At 44.6% G+C, this 18,465-nt stretch overlaps 1 protein-coding gene across 1 annotated transcript in view; it reads left to right on the forward strand.

The window, feature by feature from the left end:
- Nucleotides 1–18,465, forward strand: part of LOC110531469 (IgGFc-binding protein) — a 95,687-nt gene that overhangs the window by 20,319 nt on the left and 56,903 nt on the right. Inside the window, exons 32-54 of the mRNA XM_090183534.1 lie at nucleotides 299–428; nucleotides 1,833–2,077; nucleotides 2,416–2,564; nucleotides 2,839–2,967; nucleotides 3,137–3,275; nucleotides 3,570–3,711; nucleotides 4,142–4,341; nucleotides 4,471–4,609; nucleotides 4,810–4,893; nucleotides 5,079–5,269; nucleotides 5,631–5,760; nucleotides 7,161–7,405; nucleotides 7,744–7,892; nucleotides 8,169–8,297; nucleotides 8,483–8,621; nucleotides 8,916–9,057; nucleotides 9,488–9,687; nucleotides 9,817–9,955; nucleotides 10,156–10,239; nucleotides 10,425–10,615; nucleotides 10,980–11,109; nucleotides 17,629–17,873; nucleotides 18,212–18,360. Coding sequence (XP_090039660.1) covers nucleotides 299–428; nucleotides 1,833–2,077; nucleotides 2,416–2,564; nucleotides 2,839–2,967; nucleotides 3,137–3,275; nucleotides 3,570–3,711; nucleotides 4,142–4,341; nucleotides 4,471–4,609; nucleotides 4,810–4,893; nucleotides 5,079–5,269; nucleotides 5,631–5,760; nucleotides 7,161–7,405; nucleotides 7,744–7,892; nucleotides 8,169–8,297; nucleotides 8,483–8,621; nucleotides 8,916–9,057; nucleotides 9,488–9,687; nucleotides 9,817–9,955; nucleotides 10,156–10,239; nucleotides 10,425–10,615; nucleotides 10,980–11,109; nucleotides 17,629–17,873; nucleotides 18,212–18,360 — 3,620 coding nt within the window. The remainder of the gene's footprint in view (nucleotides 1–298; nucleotides 429–1,832; nucleotides 2,078–2,415; nucleotides 2,565–2,838; nucleotides 2,968–3,136; nucleotides 3,276–3,569; nucleotides 3,712–4,141; nucleotides 4,342–4,470; nucleotides 4,610–4,809; nucleotides 4,894–5,078; nucleotides 5,270–5,630; nucleotides 5,761–7,160; nucleotides 7,406–7,743; nucleotides 7,893–8,168; nucleotides 8,298–8,482; nucleotides 8,622–8,915; nucleotides 9,058–9,487; nucleotides 9,688–9,816; nucleotides 9,956–10,155; nucleotides 10,240–10,424; nucleotides 10,616–10,979; nucleotides 11,110–17,628; nucleotides 17,874–18,211; nucleotides 18,361–18,465) is intronic.

An 18,465-nucleotide genomic window follows, 5' to 3' on the forward strand; every position in this document is an offset into this window, starting at 1 on the left:
TATAATGTGATATACAATATTGTGTATATTGTGTATGATGATATACCATACCATTCGATGTGATACACAATATGATACAATATTATACGATACAGTACTTTTACTGTCCAGAATGTCCACTTACATGGATATTGACAGTGCTCCTCTCAGCACATCACAAATATACTTTAAAAATGACCAGCAACACAAGGAACACAGGCATACGTTTACAGAATGCACAAATACATTTCAAAATAAATTAAAGTGTTGTCAAAACAACATGTTAATAATTCCTCTCTACCTGTCTCTGTCCTTTTAGCCAGGAGAGATCATCTTTGGTGACGGCTGCTCCAAGCTGTGTCGTTGTGCTGGAAACTACATCTTGGACTGTGTGGACAACTCCTGCTCTCCCACAGAGGAGTGTCGCAACGGAGCCTGCTATCCTAAAGGTACTGTTAGCTGAGTTATAATACATTGTTAGGCAAAGTTATCATAACTTGTAATAGTTCAGTTATCATAACTTGTAATAGCTAAGTTATAAGAACTTGAATTAGCTGAGTTCTTATTTTACCTTTATTTAACTTGGCAAGTCAGTTAAAACTTCTTCAGGATTGGTGGGTTGAGTTAAAGTAGGCTAATGCGATTAGCATGAGGTTTGTAAGTAACGAGAACATTTCCCAGGACATAGACATATCTGACATTGGCAGAAAGCTTAAATTCTTGTTAATCTAACTGCAGTGTCCAATTGACAGTAGCTATTACAGTGAAAGAATACCATGCTATTGTTTGAGTAGAGTGCACAGTTTTGAACATGAAAAGTTTTTCATCAACAAATTAGGCACATTTGGGCAGTCTTGATACAACATTTTGAACAGAAATGCAATGATTCATTGGATCAGTCTGGAACTTTGCACATACACTGCTGCCACCTAGTGGCCAAAATATAAAATGAAGCTGGGCTGGAATAATACATTATGGCCTTTCTCTTGCATTTCAAACATGATGGTACAAAAAAATACAAAAAACCGGTGGGTTTTTCTTTGTATTATCTTTTACCTGATCTAATGTGTTATATCCTTCTACATTCCTTTCACATTTCCACAAACTTCAAAGTGTTTCCTTTCAAATGGTACCAAGAATATGCATATCCTTGTATCAGTGCCTGAGCTACAGGGAGTTAGATGTGGGTATGTCATTTTAGGCAAAAATTGAAAAAGAGGGTCCAACAATTAAGAGGTTTTTAAGAACAATTTCTTATTTGCAATGACGGCGGGTTAACTGCCTTGTTCACGGACAGAACGACAGACTTTTACCTTGTCAGCTCGGGGATTCAGTTGAGCAACCTTTCGGTTACTGTCCCAACGATCTAACCACTAGGCTACCTGCCGCCCAAGTTATCATAACTTGTATTAGCTCAGTTATCATAACTTGTATTAGCTCAGTTATCATAACTTGTATTAGCTCAGTTATCATAACTTCAATTAGCTCAGTTATCATAACTTGTATTAGCTCAGTTATCATAACTTGTATTAGCTCATTTATCATCACTTATATAAAGATGAAAGTCTTATCAAATCAATTATATTGGTAAGGAGTTCCCATCGTGAAACCCACAGGAACATCCAACCTACAGTAAAGTGGATCGTTCCTAGAGTTTGATTCCTAGCTATGCAAACAGACAGCCTTATATACAGTATACATGTATTATGTTCAGCTTGGAAAACACTATTTACATTTTGTCAGGCATCATTTGGTGAAAATAATAACCCAACTATGTGAACAATGAGTCAGTATTATTTCCACCAGCCAATTACTAATCTCACTCCCAACTTTATAATCACTATTCCCCCCAGACACCTCTACCTGTATCGCGTCTGGTGACCCTCACTACACCACCTTCGACAAGAAGAAGTACAACTTCATGGGGAACTGCAGCTACCTGATGTCAGAGCCCTGTAACCACACGTCAGTGCCTCACTACGAGGTGCATGCTGACAACGAGAACCGCTTCAACAAACCAACCATCTCCTACCTGAAGGCTGTGCATGTGTACGTGCGTGGGGTGAAGATCTCCATCTTGAAGGGAGGCACCGTGCAGGTGAGAGAGAGAGGGACTGATGGAGGGATAGGGTTGGGGTAGAGAGAAAAAGAGATGAGGAAGACGTTTGAAAATGTTTAATAACGTAACAATAGAAAGAAATAGTGATAAAATGCAGAACCCTGCATGTACTCATTCAATATAAAGTAACATACACTGTCAAGAACAGTTTGTCATTGTATTCAATAAATATTTTTTGCCACCGAAGGGAAATTCCTGAGCAGCATTAAATGCATCAAATTCATACAAAACACAGAACAGCTTATAAAGAGGAAGCTAAAAAACATAAAAAATGAAGTGCCTCTCACTAACACGTCTGTGTCCTCTTCTCCTCCTAGTTGGATGGTATCAATGTGAACATCCCACTGACCCCAGCTACAGGCGTGTCTGTTTTGAAGTCTGGTAAACACTACACTGTAGCCATGGACTTTGGTGTGACCGTACGATATGACGGAAACCACTATATGGACATCAAGGTCATCAAGGAGTGAGTCAAAACTGCTTCATACACACACTGAAGACAACATACACACACACATACAGAGAGAGAGACCAAAAATGGGGTCTATGCAGCTTGGTTTCTCTCCTACAGTTTTGGTGACCCCGACATGATATACCATTAAAATAACCATATAAACACAACGTACAATAAAAACTAAGTAGATAGTTCTCACATTGTAATATTTTTATTTTATAATGTTGTCATTAATATTCTAGAAAAAATGCTTGACTCATCGGTCTATTTGCTCCTCTGTATTTAGCTATAAGGACAAGCTGTGTGGACTGTGTGGAGACTACAACGGAAACTCCAACGATGACTTCAGGAAACCCGACGGTTCTCTGACCACCAACCCCAATGACTTTGGACACAGCTGGGTCACAGATCCCAAGTGAGTCATGCCACCAGTTACACACACACACACACACACACACACACACACACACACACACACACATTACACACACACACATAACACATACACAGGCACACACACAAAGGCACTCACTCACACACACCAACACACACACATGACTGATTCACCCTGTCTCTGACTCTAGTTGCAACAAGAAGCCCAACACCACCATCCCAGGCTGTACTGATGATGAACTGGACAGGTATGAGAGCTCTGGCTACTGCGGCATGCTACTGGACAAGAACGGACCGTTCGCTGTCTGTCACCCCAAGGTCAACCCCAATGTGAGTAACTACCGTAATGTGTGGTATATAGTGTCTTACCTAATGTGAGATATTACTGTAATGTACGGTATATAGGGTCATATCATATTTTGTCTTTAAGATTCAACAAAAGTTTGTTGAATGTGTGAAATCTCACACCCAAGAAAAACATTTTTAAATATATAGACATTTTTAGTGCAGAGATTTTTAAATATGCTTAATTCAATTCAAACAACTTTGTCACTGAAGTAACCAAACCTCCAAGCTTTGTGTGCAAGTCGAAGACACGCATATGTTTATGTGTGTCTATTTCAGAGTTTCTTCAAGGACTGTCTGTTTGACCTGTGCGAGCTGGATGGTGCTCAACCCATCCTGTGTGAGTCCATCGAGTCGTACGTCAACGACTGTCAGGACCGAGGAGTCACCATCGGAACCTGGAGGAACAGCACCTTCTGCCGTGAGTACAGATCAGTGTTGGGGTCAATTCCATTTCATTCCAGTCATTTCAGAAAGTAAACCAAATTCTCATTCCAAGTTTTCCCTCACTGAAAAGCATTAAAGAGAATTGGAATTTGTATTTTAAAGTACTTCCTGAATTGACTGGAATTGAAATGGAATGGACACCAACCCTGCTACAGATACATGTTATACATAATAATAACAAGGAAGAGACGGATATTGATGATGAAGATGGAAATTGCAGTGATTAATATAATAATAATTATTCATTCACTCACCGAAGACCATGCTGTTATTAGCACATCAAAGACCAAACAATACACTCTAACAGTACTGTTCCGTATAACCAACAACGTCATTATTAAGAGACAGTCATGTTTTAAAGTAGACCTATCTCCTAATGTCTCCTCTTCCCTCCTTCTCTCCAGCTCTGACATGCCCCCCCAACAGTCAGTACGTGCCCTGTGCCGCCCCTTGCCAGCCCAGCTGTGCCTCCAGACCCTCCACAGGGTGTGATGCTCCCTGTTCAGAGGGCTGTGTGTGTGACCCTGGTTACGTCCTCAGCGCCGGGAAGTGTGTCAAAGAGAACTCCTGTGGCTGCAAAGGCACCAACGGACAGTACTACGAGGTGAGTGTGTTGTGTGTCGGGTGATGGACTTTGTGTGTGTGACGTGTATGTAACCAACCTGCAACCAACCACTGATGAACTATTGTCTCTCCCTCCATCTCTCCTCCTTCCCTCCCTCCCTCCCTCCAGCCTGGTGAGGAGTGGTACCTGGAGGACTGTAAGCTGAAATGTTATTGTAACGCTCCCTTCGTCACCTGCAATCCCTCTGATTGCCCTCCAATGCACGAGTGTAAGGTCCAGGGAGGAGAGCTGGACTGCTACCCTACAAGTAAGTCCCCTGACATAAACAGTCCGTACAAACACCCACACACACTCAGAATGGTGTTTTGACGTCTGACGTCTTGGATGGTAGGGTAGGTGACCAGGCTGTGACCATATATTAGTTGACCAGACAGCACAAACAGATCTGAGACTTGGCTATAATGTCTTTCTCTCTTATGTCTCATGCTGTCTCCCTCTGTCCCTCAGCCTCAACTACAGTCAAACCAACTACTCCCATACCAACTACACCTAAACCAACTACTCCCAAACCTACTACCACAAAACCACCAGGTGATATTAACAGACTGTTCTCATTCTTACGATCAGAATCAGAAACCGCTTTCTGTATTTGCACAAATCAATTAATCGGTAACCCAATAATTCCTGATATTAACCCCTTGTCTCCCTTCCGCCTCACCCCCTTACCCTCTCTTCTTTGCCTCCCCCCATCCTCCTCTCCCTCTCTCCCCCAATAGTGACGTGCCCTCCCAATGCTGAGTATATAGAGTGTGGCCCTGCCTGCATCCCCAGCTGTAAGGAACCCTCCACCAACTGCACTGGCTCCTGTATCAGCGCGTGTTTCTGTAAGCCAGGCTTTGTGTTCAAAGGCAGACGCTGTGTCCCCATAGAAACATGTGGCTGTCTGGAGGGAGGTGACTACTATGAGGTACGAGACCATCTGGGATTGTTAGTCTGTGGTTAAGAATGTACTGTGTGATTGATTATGACACAATATAATGTGATATACAATATTGTGTATATTGTGTATGATATACCATACCATTCGATGTGATACACAATATGATACAATATTATACGATACAGTACTTTTACTGTCCAGAATGTCCACTTACATGGATATTGACAGTGCTCCTCTCAGCACATCACAAATATACTTTAAAAATGACCAGCAACACAAGAAACACACGCATACGTTTACAGAATGCACAAATACATTTCAAAATAAATTAAAGTGTTGTCAAAACAACATGTTAATAATTCCTCTCTACCTGTCTCTGTCCTTTTAGCCAGGAGAGATCATCTTTGGTGACGGCTGCTCCAAGCTGTGTCGTTGTGCTGGAAACTACATCTTGGACTGTGTGGACAACTCCTGCTCTCCCACAGAGGAGTGTCGCAACGGAGCCTGCTATCCTAAAGGTACTGTTAGCTGAGTTATAATACATTGTTAGGCAAAGTTATCATAACTTGTAATAGTTCTGTTATCATAACTTGTAATAGCTAAGTTATAAGAACTTAAATTAGCTGAGTTCTTATTTTACCTTTATTTAACTTGGCAAGTCAGTTAAAACTTCTTCAGGATTGGTGGGTTGAGTTAAAGTAGGCTAATGCGATTAGCATGAGGTTTGTAAGTAACAAGAACATTTCCCAGGACATAGACATATCTGACATTGGCAGAAAGCTTAAATTCTTGTTAATCTAACTGCAGTGTCCAATTGACAGTAGCTATTACAGTGAAAGAATACCATGCTATTGTTTGAGTAGAGTGCACAGTTTTGAACATGAAAAGTTTTTCATCAACAAATTAGGCACATTTGGGCAGTCTTGATACAACATTTTGAACAGAAATGCAATGATTCATTGGATCAGTCTGGAACTTTGCACATACACTGCTGCCACCTAGTGGCCAAAATATAAAATGAAGCTGGGCTGGAATAATACATTATGGCCTTTCTCTTGCATTTCAAACATGATGGTACAAAAAAATACAAAAAACCGGTGGGTTTTTCTTTGTATTATCTTTTACCTGATCTAATGTGTTATATCCTTCTACATTCCTTTCACATTTCCACAAACTTCAAAGTGTTTCCTTTCAAATGGTACCAAGAATATGCATATCCTTGTATCAGTGCCTGAGCTACAGGGAGTTAGATGTGGGTATGTCAATTTAGGCAAAAATTTAAAAAGAGGGTCCAACAATTAAGAGGTTTTTAAGAACAATTTCTTATTTGCAATGACGGCGGGTTAACTGCCTTGTTCACGGACAGAACGACAGACTTTTACCTTGTCAGCTCGGGGATTCAGTTGAGCAACCTTTCGGTTACTGTCCCAACGATCTAACCACTAGGCTACCTGCCGCCCAAGTTATCATAACTTGTATTAGCTCAGTTATCATAACTTGTATTAGCTCAGTTATCATAACTTGTATTAGCTCAGTTATCATAACTTCAATTAGCTCAGTTATCATAACTTGTATTAGCTCAGTTATCATAACTTGTATTAGCTCATTTATCATCACTTATATAAAGATGAAAGTCTTATCAAATCAATTATATTGGTAAGGAGTTCCATCGTGAAACCCACAGGAACATCCAACCTACAGTAAAGTGGATCGTTCCTAGAGTTTGATTCCTAGCTATGCAAACAGACAGCCTTATATACAGTATACATGTATTATGTTCAGCTTGGAAAACACTATTTACATTTTGTCAGGCATCATTTGGTGAAAATAATAACCCAACTATGTGAACAATGAGTCAGTATTTCCACCAGCCAATTACTAATCTCACTCCCAACTTTATAATCACTATTCCCCCCAGACACCTCTACCTGTATCGCGTCTGGTGACCCTCACTACACCACCTTCGACAAGAAGAAGTACAACTTCATGGGGAACTGCAGCTACCTGATGTCAGAGCCCTGTAACCACACGTCAGTGCCTCACTACGAGGTGCATGCTGACAACGAGAACCGCTTCAACAAACCAACCATCTCCTACCTGAAGGCTGTGCATGTGTACGTGCGTGGGGTGAAGATCTCCATCTTGAAGGGAGGCACCGTGCAGGTGAGAGAGAGAGGGACTGATGGAGGGATAGGGTTGGGGTAGAGAGAAAAAGAGATGAGGAAGACGTTTGAAAATGTTTAATAACGTAACAATAGAAATAAATAGTGATAAAATGCAGAACCCTGCATGTACTCATTCAATATAAAGTAACATACACTGTCAAGAACAGTTTGTCATTGTATTCAATAAATATTTTTTGCCACCGAAGGGAAATTCCTGAGCAGCATTAAATGCATAAAATTCATACAAAACACAGAACAGCTTATAAAGAGGAAGCTAAAAAACATAAAAAATGAAGTGCCCCTCACTAACACGTCTGTGTCCTCTTCTCCTCCTAGTTGGATGGTATCAATGTGAACATCCCACTGACCCCAGCTACAGGCGTGTCTGTTTTGAAGTCTGGTAAACACTACACTGTAGCCATGGACTTTGGTGTGACCGTACGATATGACGGAAACCACTATATGGACATCAAGGTCATCAAGGAGTGAGTCAAAACTGCTTCATACACACACTGAAGAGAACACACACACACACACATACAGAGAGAGAGACCAAAAATGGGGTCTATGCAGCTTGGTTTCCCTCCTACAGTTTTGGTGACACCGACATGATATACCATTAAAATAACCATATAAACACAACATACAATAAAAACTAAGTAGATAGTTCTCACATTGTAATATTTTTATTTTATAATGTTGTCATTAATATTCTAGAAAAAATGCTTGACTCATCGGTCTATTTGCTCCTCTGTATTTAGCTATAAGGACAAGCTGTGTGGACTGTGTGGAGACTACAACGGAAACTCCAACGATGACTTCAGGAAACCCGACGGTTCTCTGACCACCAACCCCAATGACTTTGGACACAGCTGGGTCACAGATCCCAAGTGAGTCATGCCACCAGTTACACACACACACACACACACACACACACACACACACACACACACACACACACACACACACACATTACACACACACACATAACACATACACAGGCACACACACAAAGGCACTCACTCACACACACCAACACACACACATGACTGATTCACCCTGTCTCTGACTCTAGTTGCAACAAGAAGCCCAACACCACCATCCCAGGCTGTACTGATGATGAACTGGACAGGTATGAGAGCTCTGGCTACTGCGGCATGCTACTGGACAAGAACGGACCGTTCGCTGTCTGTCACCCCAAGGTCAACCCCAATGTGAGTAACTACCGTAATGTGTGGTATATAGTGTCTTACCTAATGTGAGATATTACTGTAATGTACGGTATATAGGGTCATATCATATTTTGTCTTTAAGATTCAACAAAAGTTTGTTGAATGTGTGAAATCTCACACCCAAGAAAAACATTTTTAAATATATAGACATTTTTAGTGCAGAGATTTTTAAATATGCTTAATTCAATTCAAACAACTTTGTCACTGAAGTAACCAAACCTCCAAGCTTTGTGTGCAAGTCGAAGACACGCATATGTTTATGTGTGTCTATTTCAGAGTTTCTTCAAGGACTGTCTGTTTGACCTGTGCGAGCTGGATGGTGCTCAACCCATCCTGTGTGAGTCCATCGAGTCGTACGTCAACGACTGTCAGGACCGAGGAGTCACCATCGGAACCTGGAGGAACAGCACCTTCTGCCGTGAGTACAGATCAGTGTTGGGGTCAATTCCATTTCATTCCAGTCATTTCAGAAAGTAAACCAAATTCTCATTCCAAGTTTTCCCTCACTGAAAAGCATTAAAGAGAATTGGAATTGGTATTTTAAAGTACTTCCTGAATTGACTGGAATTGAAATGGAATGGACACCAACCCTGCTACAGATACATGTTATACATAATAATAACAAGGAAGAGACGGATATTGATGATGAAGATGGAAATTGCAGTGATTAATATAATAATAATTATTCATTCACTCACCAAAGACCCTGCTGTTATTAGCACATCAAAGACCAAACAATACACTCTAACAGTACTGTTCCGTATAACCAACAACGTCATTATTAAGAGACAGTCATGTTTTAAAGTAGACCTATCTCCTAATGTCTCCTCTTCCCTCCTTCTCTCCAGCTCTGACATGCCCCCCCAACAGTCAGTACGTGCCCTGTGCCGCCCCTTGCCAGCCCACCTGTGCCTCCAGACCCTCCACAGGGTGTGATGCTCCCTGTTCAGAGGGCTGTGTGTGTGACCCTGGTTACGTCCTCAGCGCCGGGAAGTGTGTCAAAGAGAACTCCTGTGGCTGCAAAGGCACCAACGGACAGTACTACGAGGTGAGTGTGTTGTGTGTCGGGTGATGGACTTTGTGTGTGTGACGTGTATGTAACCAACCTGCAACCAACCACTGATGAACTATTGTCTCTCCCTCCATCTCTCCTCCTTCCCTCCCTCCCTCCCTCCAGCCTGGTGAGGAGTGGTACCTGGAGGACTGTAAGCTGAAATGTTATTGTAACGCTCCCTTCGTCACCTGCAATCCCTCTGATTGCCCTCCAATGCACGAGTGTAAGGTCCAGGGAGGAGAGCTGGACTGCTACCCTACAAGTAAGTCCCCTGACATAAACAGTCCGTACAAACACCCACACACACTCAGAATGGTGTTTTGACGTCTGACGTCTTGGATGGTAGGGTAGGTGACCAGGCTGTGACCATATATTAGTTGACCAGACAGCACAAACAGATCTGAGACTTGGCTATAATGTCTTTCTCTCTTATGTCTCATGCTGTCTCCCTCTGTCCCTCAGCCTCAACTACAGTCAAACCAACTACTCCCATACCAACTACACCTAAACCAACTACTCCCAAACCTACTACCACAAAACCACCAGGTGATATTAACAGACTGTTCTCATTCTTACGATCAGAATCAGAAACCGCTTTCTGTATTTGCACAAATCAATTAATCGGTAACCCAATAATTCCTGATATTAACCCCTTGTCTCCCTTCCGCCTCACCCCCTTACCCTCTCTTCTTTGCCTCCCCCCATCCTCCTCTCCCTCTCTCCCCCAATAGTGACGTGCCCTCCCAATGCTGAGTATATAGAGTGTGGCCCTGCCTGCATCCCCAGCTGTAAGGAACCCTCCACCAACTGCACTGGCTCCTGTATCAGCGCGTGTTTCTGTAAGCCAGGCTTTGTGTTCAAAGGCAGACGCTGTGTCCCCATAGAAACATGTGGCTGTCTGGAGGGAGGTGACTACTATGAGGTACGAGACCATCTGGGATTGTTAGTCTGTGGTTAAGAATGTACTGTGTGATTGATTATGACACAATATAATGTGATATACAATATTGTGTATATTGTGTATGATGATATACCATACCATTCGATGTGATACACAATATGATACAATATTATACGATACAGTACTTTTACTGTCCAGAATGTCCACTTACATGGATATTGACAGTGCTCCTCTCAGCACATCACAAATATACTTTAAAAATGACCAGCAACACAAGAAACACACGCATACGTTTACAGAATGCACAAATACATTTCAAAATAAATTAAAGTGTTGTCAAAACAACATGTTAATAATTCCTCTCTACCTGTCTCTGTCCTTTTAGCCAGGAGAGATCATCTTTGGTGACGGCTGCTCCAAGCTGTGTCGTTGTGCTGGAAACTACATCTTGGACTGTGTGGACAACTCCTGCTCTCCCACAGAGGAGTGTCGCAACGGAGCCTGCTATCCTAAAGGTACTGTTAGCTGAGTTATAATACATTGTTAGGCAAAGTTATCATAACTTGTAATAGTTCAGTTATCATAACTTGTAATAGCTAAGTTATAAGAACTTGAATTAGCTGAGTTCTTATTTTACCTTTATTTAACTTGGCAAGTCAGTTAAAACTTCTTCAGGATTGGTGGGTTGAGTTAAAGTAGGCTAATGCGATTAGCATGAGGTTTGTAAGTAACAAGAACATTTCCCAGGACATAGACATATCTGACATTGGCAGAAAGCTTAAATTCTTGTTAATCTAACTGCAGTGTCCAATTGACAGTAGCTATTACAGTGAAAGAATACCATGCTATTGTTTGAGTAGAGTGCACAGTTTTGAACATGAAAAGTTTTTCATCAACAAATTAGGCACATTTTGTCAGGTGCGTGAATGAGGACCCAAAAGCGAATTAACAAAACAGAGTTTCTTTAATGACGAAACACACGTAGGCTCAGATGGACAGGCAGATTCCGACAGGACAGGACAAGGTTAGCTGAACAGGCAGATTCCGACAGGACAGGACAAGGTTGCAGCAAACACGACGATAGTCTGGTTCAGGCATGAGTAACACAAACGAGAATCCGACAAAGACAGGAACAGGAACAGAGAGAGATATAGAGACCTAATCAGAGGGAAAAAGGGAACAGGTGGGAAAAGGGGTGAACGAGGTAGTTTAGAGAAGACAAGGAACAGCTGGGGGAAAGAGGGGAAGAACAGGTAACCTAATAGGACCAGCAGAGGGAGACGGAGTGAAGAGAAAGGACAGGAACAAGACACAACATGACAATACATGACAGTACCCCCCCACTCACCGAGCGCCTCCTGGCGCACTCGAGGAGGAAACCTGGCGGCAACGGAGGAAATCATCGATCAGCGAACGGTCCAGCACGTCCCGAGAGGGAACCCAACTCCTCTCTTCAGGACCGTACCCCTCCCAATCCACTAGGTACTGATGACCACGGCCCCGAGGACGCATGTCCAAAATCTTCCGGACCCTGTAGATAGGTGCGCCCTCGACAAGGATGGGGGGGGGGGGGGGGAAGACGAGCGGGGGCGCGAAGAACGGGCTTAACACAGGAGACATGGAAGACCGGGTGGACGCGACGAAGATATCGCGGAAGAAGAAGTCGCACTGCGACAGGATTAATGATCCGAGAAATACGGAACGGACCAATGAACCGCGGGGTCAACTTGCGAGAAGCTGTCTTAAGGGGAAGGTTCTGAGTGGAGAGCCAAACTCTCTGACCGCGACAATATCTAGGACTCTTAGTTCTACGCTTATTAGCAGCTCTCACAGTCTGCGCCCTATAACGGCAAAGTGCAGACCTGACCCTCTTCCAGGTGCGCTCGCAACGTTGGACAAAAGCCTGAGCGGAGGGGACGCTGGACTCGGCGAACTGAGATGAGAACAGCGGAGGCTGGTACCCGAGGCTACTCTGAAAAGGAGATAGCCCGGTCGCAGACGAAGGAAGCGAGTTGTGGGCGTATTCTGCCCAGGGGAGCTGTTCTGACCAAGACGCAGGGTTGCGAAAAGAAAGACTGCGTAAGATGCGACCAATAGTCTGATTGGCCCGTTCTGCTTGACCGTTAGACTGGGGGTGAAAGCCGGAAGAGAGACTGACGGAAGCCCCAATCAAACGGCAAAACTCCCTCCAAAATTGAGACGTGAATTGCGGACCTCTATCTGAAACGACGTCTGACGGAAGGCCATGAATTCTGAAAACATTCTCGATGATGATTTGTGCCGTCTCTTTAGCAGAAGGAAGCTTAGCAAGGGGAATAAAATGAGCCGCCTTAGAGAACCTATCGACAACCGTAAGAATAACAGTCTTCCCCGCTGACGAAGGCAGTCCGGTGACAAAATCTAAGGCGATGTGAGACCACGGTCGAGAGGGAATGGGAAGCGGCCTGAGACGGCCGGCAGGAGGGGAGTTACCGGACTTAGTCTGCGCGCAGACCGAACAAGCAGCCACAAAACGACGCGTGTCATGCTCCCGGGTGGGCCACCAAAAACGCTGGCGAATGGAAGCAAGCGTACCCCGAACGCCAGGGTGGCCGGCTAACTTGGCAGAGTGAGCCCACTGAAGAACGGCCAGACGAGTAGGAACGGGAACGAAAAGAAGGTTCCTAGGACAAGCGCGCGGCGACGGAGTGTGAGTGAGTGCTTGCTTTACCTGCCTCTCAATTCCCCAGACAGTCAACCCGACAACACGCCCCTCAGGGAGAATCCCCTCAGGGTCAGTGGAGGCTACTGAAGAACTGAAGAGACGAGATAAAGCATCAGGCTTGGTGTTCTTAGAGCCCGGACGATAAGAAATCACGAACTCGAAACGAGCGAAAAACAGCGCCCAGCGCGCCTGACGCGCATTAAGTCGTTTGGCAGAACGGATGTACTCAAGGTTCCTATGGTCAGTCCAAACGACAAAAGGAACGGTCGCCCCCTCCAACCACTGTCGCCATTCGCCTAGGGCTAAGCGGATGGCGAGCAGTTCGCGGTTTCCCACATCATAGTTACGTTCCGATGGCGACAGGCGATGAGAAAAATACGCGCAAGGATGGACCTTGTCGTCAGAGAGGGAGCGCTGAGAAAGAATGGCTCCCACGCCCACCTCTGACGCGTCAACCTCGACAACGAACTGTCTAGAGACGTCAGGTGTAACAAGGATAGGTGCGGATGTAAAACGATTCTTGAGGAGATCAAAAGCTCCCTGGGCGGAAACGGACCACTTAAAGCACGTCTTGACAGAAGTAAGGGCTGTGAGAGGAGCTGCCACCTGACCGAAATTACGGATGAAACGACGATAGAAGTTTGCGAAGCCGAGAAAGCGCTGCAGCTCGACGCGTGACTTAGGGACGGGCCAATCAATGACAGCTTGGACCTTAGCGGGATCCATCTTAATGCCTTCAGCGGAAATAACAGAACCGAGAAATGTGACGGAGGAGGCATGAAAAGTGCACTTCTCAGCCTTCACAAAAAGACAATTCTCTAAAAGGCGCTGGAGGACACGTCGAACGTGCTGTACATGAATCTGGAGTGACGGTGAAAAAATCAGGATATCGTCAAGGTAAACGAAAACAAAGATGTTCAGCATGTCTCTCAGGACATCATTGACTAATGCCTGAAAGACAGCTGGAGCGTTAGCGAGGCCGAAAGGAAGAACCCGGTATTCAAAGTGCCCTAACGGAGTGTTAAACGCCGTCTTCCACTCGTCCCCCTCCCTGATGCGCACGAGATGGTAAGCGTTACGAAGGTCCAACTTAGTGAAAAACCTGGCTCCCTGCAGGATCTCGAAGGCTGAAGACATAAGAGGAAGCGGATAACGATTCTTCACTGTTATGTCATTCAGCCCTCGATAATCTATGCAGGGGCGCAGGGACCCGTCCTTCTTCTTAACAAAAAAAAACCCCGCTCCGGCGGGAGAGGAGGAGGGGACTATGGTACCGGCGGCAAGAGCTACAGACAAATAATCTTCGAGAGCCTTACGTTCGGGAGCCGACAGAGAGTATAGTCTACCCCGGGGGGGAGTGGTTCCCGGAAGGAGATCAATACTACAATCATACGACCGGTGTGGAGGAAGAGAGGTGGCCCTGGACCGACTGAACACCGTGCGCAGATCGTGATATTCCTCCGGCACCCCTGTCAAATCACCAGGCTCCTCCTGTGAAGAAGAGACAGAGGAAACAGGAGGGACAGCAGACATTAAACATTTCACATGACAAGAGACGTTCCAGGAGAGGATAGAATTACTAGACCAATTAATAGAAGGATTATGACAAACTAGCCAGGGATGGCCCAAAACAACAGGTGTAAAAGGTGAACGAAAAATTAAAAAAGAAATGGTTTCGCTATGATTACCAGAGACAGTGAGGGTTAAAGGTAGCGTCTCACGCTGAATCCTGGGGAGAGGACTACCATCCAAGGCGAACAAGGCCGTGGGCTCCCTTAACTGTCTGAGAGGAATGTCATGTTCCCGAGCCCAGGTCTCGTCCATAAAACAGCCCTCCGCCCCAGAGTCTATCAAGGCACTGCAGGAAGCTGACGAACCGGTCCAGCGTAGATGGACCGACAAGGTAGTGCAGGATCTTGAAGGAGAGACAGGAGTAGTAGCGCTCACCAGTAGCCCTCCGCTTACTGATGAGCTCTGGCTTTTACTGGACATGAAGTGGCAAAATGACCAGCGGAACCGCAATAGAGACAGAGGCGGTTGGTGATTCTCCGTTCCCTCTCTTTAGTCGAGATGCGGATACCTCCCAGCTGCATAGGCTCAGCACCCGAGCCGGCAGAGGAAGATGGTAGTGATGCGGAGAGGGGGGCAACGGAGAACGCGAGCTCCTTTCCACGAGCTCGGTGACGAAGATCAACCCGTCGCTCAATGCGAATAGCGAGTTCAATCAAGGAATCCACGCTGGAAGGAACCTCCCGGGAGAGAATCTCATCCTTTACCTCTGCGCGGAGACCCTCCAGAAAACGAGCGAGCAAAGCCGGCTCGTTCCAGCCACTGGAGGCAGCAAGAGTGCGAAACTCAATAGAGTAGTCTGTTATGGATCGATTACCTTGACATAGGGAAGACAGGACCCTGGAAGCCTCCTCCCCAAAAACAGATCGATCAAAAACCCGTATCATCTCCTCCTTAAAGTCCTGATACTGGTTAGTACACTCAGCCCTTGCCTCCCAGATTGCCGTGCCCCACTCACGAGCCCGTCCAGTAAGGAGAGATATGACGTAGGCGATACGAGCAGTGCTCCTGGAGTAAGTGTTGGGCTGGAGAGAAAACACAATATCACACTGGGTGAGGAACGAGCGGCATTCAGTGGGCTCCCCAGAGTAACACGGCGGGTTATTGATTCTGGGCTCCGGAGATTCGAAAGCCCTGGAAGTGGCCGGTGGATCGAGGCGGAGATGGTGAACCTGTTCTGTGAGGTTGGAGACTTGGGTGGCCAGGGTCTCAACGGCATGTCGAGCAGCAGACAATTCCTGCTCGTGTCTGCCTAGCATCGCTCCCTGGATCTCGACGGCTGAGTGGAGAGGATCCGAAGTCGCTGGGTACATTCTTGGTCGGATTCTTCTGTCAGGTGCGTGAATGAGGACCCAAAAGCGAATTAACAAAACAGAGTTTCTTTAATGACGAAACACACGTAGGCTCAGATGGACAGGCAGATTCCGACAGGACAGGACAAGGTTAGCTGAACAGGCAGATTCCGACAGGACAGGACAAGGTTGCAGCAAACACGACGATAGTCTGGTTCAGGCATGAGTAACACAAACGAGAATCCGACAAAGACAGGAACAGGAACAGAGAGAGATATAGAGACCTAATCAGAGGGAAAAAGGGAACAGGTGGGAAAAGGGGTGAACGAGGTAGTTTAGAGAAGACAAGGAACAGCTGGGGGAAAGAGGGGAAGAACAGGTAACCTAATAGGACCAGCAGAGGGAGACGGAGTGAAGAGAAAGGACAGGAACAAGACACAACATGACAATACATGACACATTTGGGCAGTCTTGATACAACATTTTGAACAGAAATGCAATGATTCATTGGATCAGTCTGGAACTTTGCACATACACTGCTGCCACCTAGTGGCCAAAATATAAAATGAAGCTGGGCTGGAATAATACATTATGGCCTTTCTCTTGCATTTCAAACATGATGGTACAAAAAAATACAAAAAACCGGTGGGTTTTTCTTTGTATTATCTTTTACCTGATCTAATGTGTTATATCCTTCTACATTCCTTTCACATTTCCACAAACTTCAAAGTGTTTCCTTTCAAATGGTACCAAGAATATGCATATCCTTGTATCAGTGCCTGAGCTACAGGGAGTTAGATGTGGGTATGTCATTTTAGGCAAAAATTGAAAAAGAGGGTCCAACAATTAAGAGGTTTTTAAGAACAATTTCTTATTTGCAATGACGGCGGGTTAACTGCCTTGTTCACGGACAGAACGACAGACTTTTACCTTGTCAGCTCGGGGATTCAGTTGAGCAACCTTTCGGTTACTGTCCCAACGATCTAACCACTAGGCTACCTGCCGCCCAAGTTATCATAACTTGTATTAGCTCAGTTATCATAACTTGTATTAGCTCAGTTATCATAACTTGTATTAGCTCAGTTATCATAACTTCAATTAGCTCAGTTATCATAACTTGTATTAGCTCAGTTATCATAACTTGTATTAGCTCATTTATCATCACTTATATAAAGATGAAAGTCTTATCAAATCAATTATATTGGTAAGGAGTTCCATCGTGAAACCCACAGGAACATCCAACCTACAGTAAAGTGGATCGTTCCTAGAGTTTGATTCCTAGCTATGCAAACAGACAGCCTTATATACAGTATACATGTATTATGTTCAGCTTGGAAAACACTATTTACATTTTGTCAGGCATCATTTGGTGAAAATAATAACCCAACTATGTGAACAATGAGTCAGTATTATTTCCACCAGCCAATTACTAATCTCACTCCCAACTTTATAATCACTGTTCCCCCCAGACACCTCTACCTGTATCGCGTCTGGTGACCCTCACTACACCACCTTCGACAAGAAGAAGTACAACTTCATGGGGAACTGCAGCTACCTGATGTCAGAGCCCTGTAACCACACGTCAGTGCCTCACTACGAGGTGCATGCTGACAACGAGAACCGCTTCAACAAACCAACCATCTCCTACCTGAAGGCTGTGCATGTGTACGTGCGTGGGGTGAAGATCTCCATCTTGAAGGGAGGCACCGTGCAGGTGAGAGAGAGAGGGACTGATGGAGGGATAGGGTTGGGGTAGAGAGAAAAAGAGATGAGGAAGACGTTTGAAAATGTTTAATAACGTAACAATAGAAAGAAATAGTGATAAAATGCAGAACCCTGCATGTACTCATTCAATATAAAGTAACATACACTGTCAAGAACAGTTTGTCATTGTATTCAATAAATATTTTTTGCCACCGAAGGGAAATTCCTGAGCAGCATTAAATGCATAAAATTCATACAAAACACAGAACAGCTTATAAAGAGGAAGCTAAAAAACATAAAAAATGAAGTGCCCCTCACTAACACGTCTGTGTCCTCTTCTCCTCCTAGTTGGATGGTATCAATGTGAACATCCCACTGACCCCAGCTACAGGCGTGTCTGTTTTGAAGTCTGGTAAACACTACACTGTAGCCATGGACTTTGGTGTGACCGTACGATATGACGGAAACCACTATATGGACATCAAGGTCATCAAGGAGTGAGTCAAAACTGCTTCATACACACACTGAAGACAACATACACACACACATACAGAGAGAGAGACCAAAAATGGGGTCTATGCAGCTTGGTTTCTCTCCTACAG

This window comes from Oncorhynchus mykiss, chromosome 9 (genome assembly GCF_057628025.1).
Source record: "Oncorhynchus mykiss isolate SJ-2025 chromosome 9, ASM5762802v1, whole genome shotgun sequence".
Classification (NCBI taxonomy): Eukaryota; Metazoa; Chordata; class Actinopteri; order Salmoniformes; family Salmonidae; genus Oncorhynchus; species Oncorhynchus mykiss.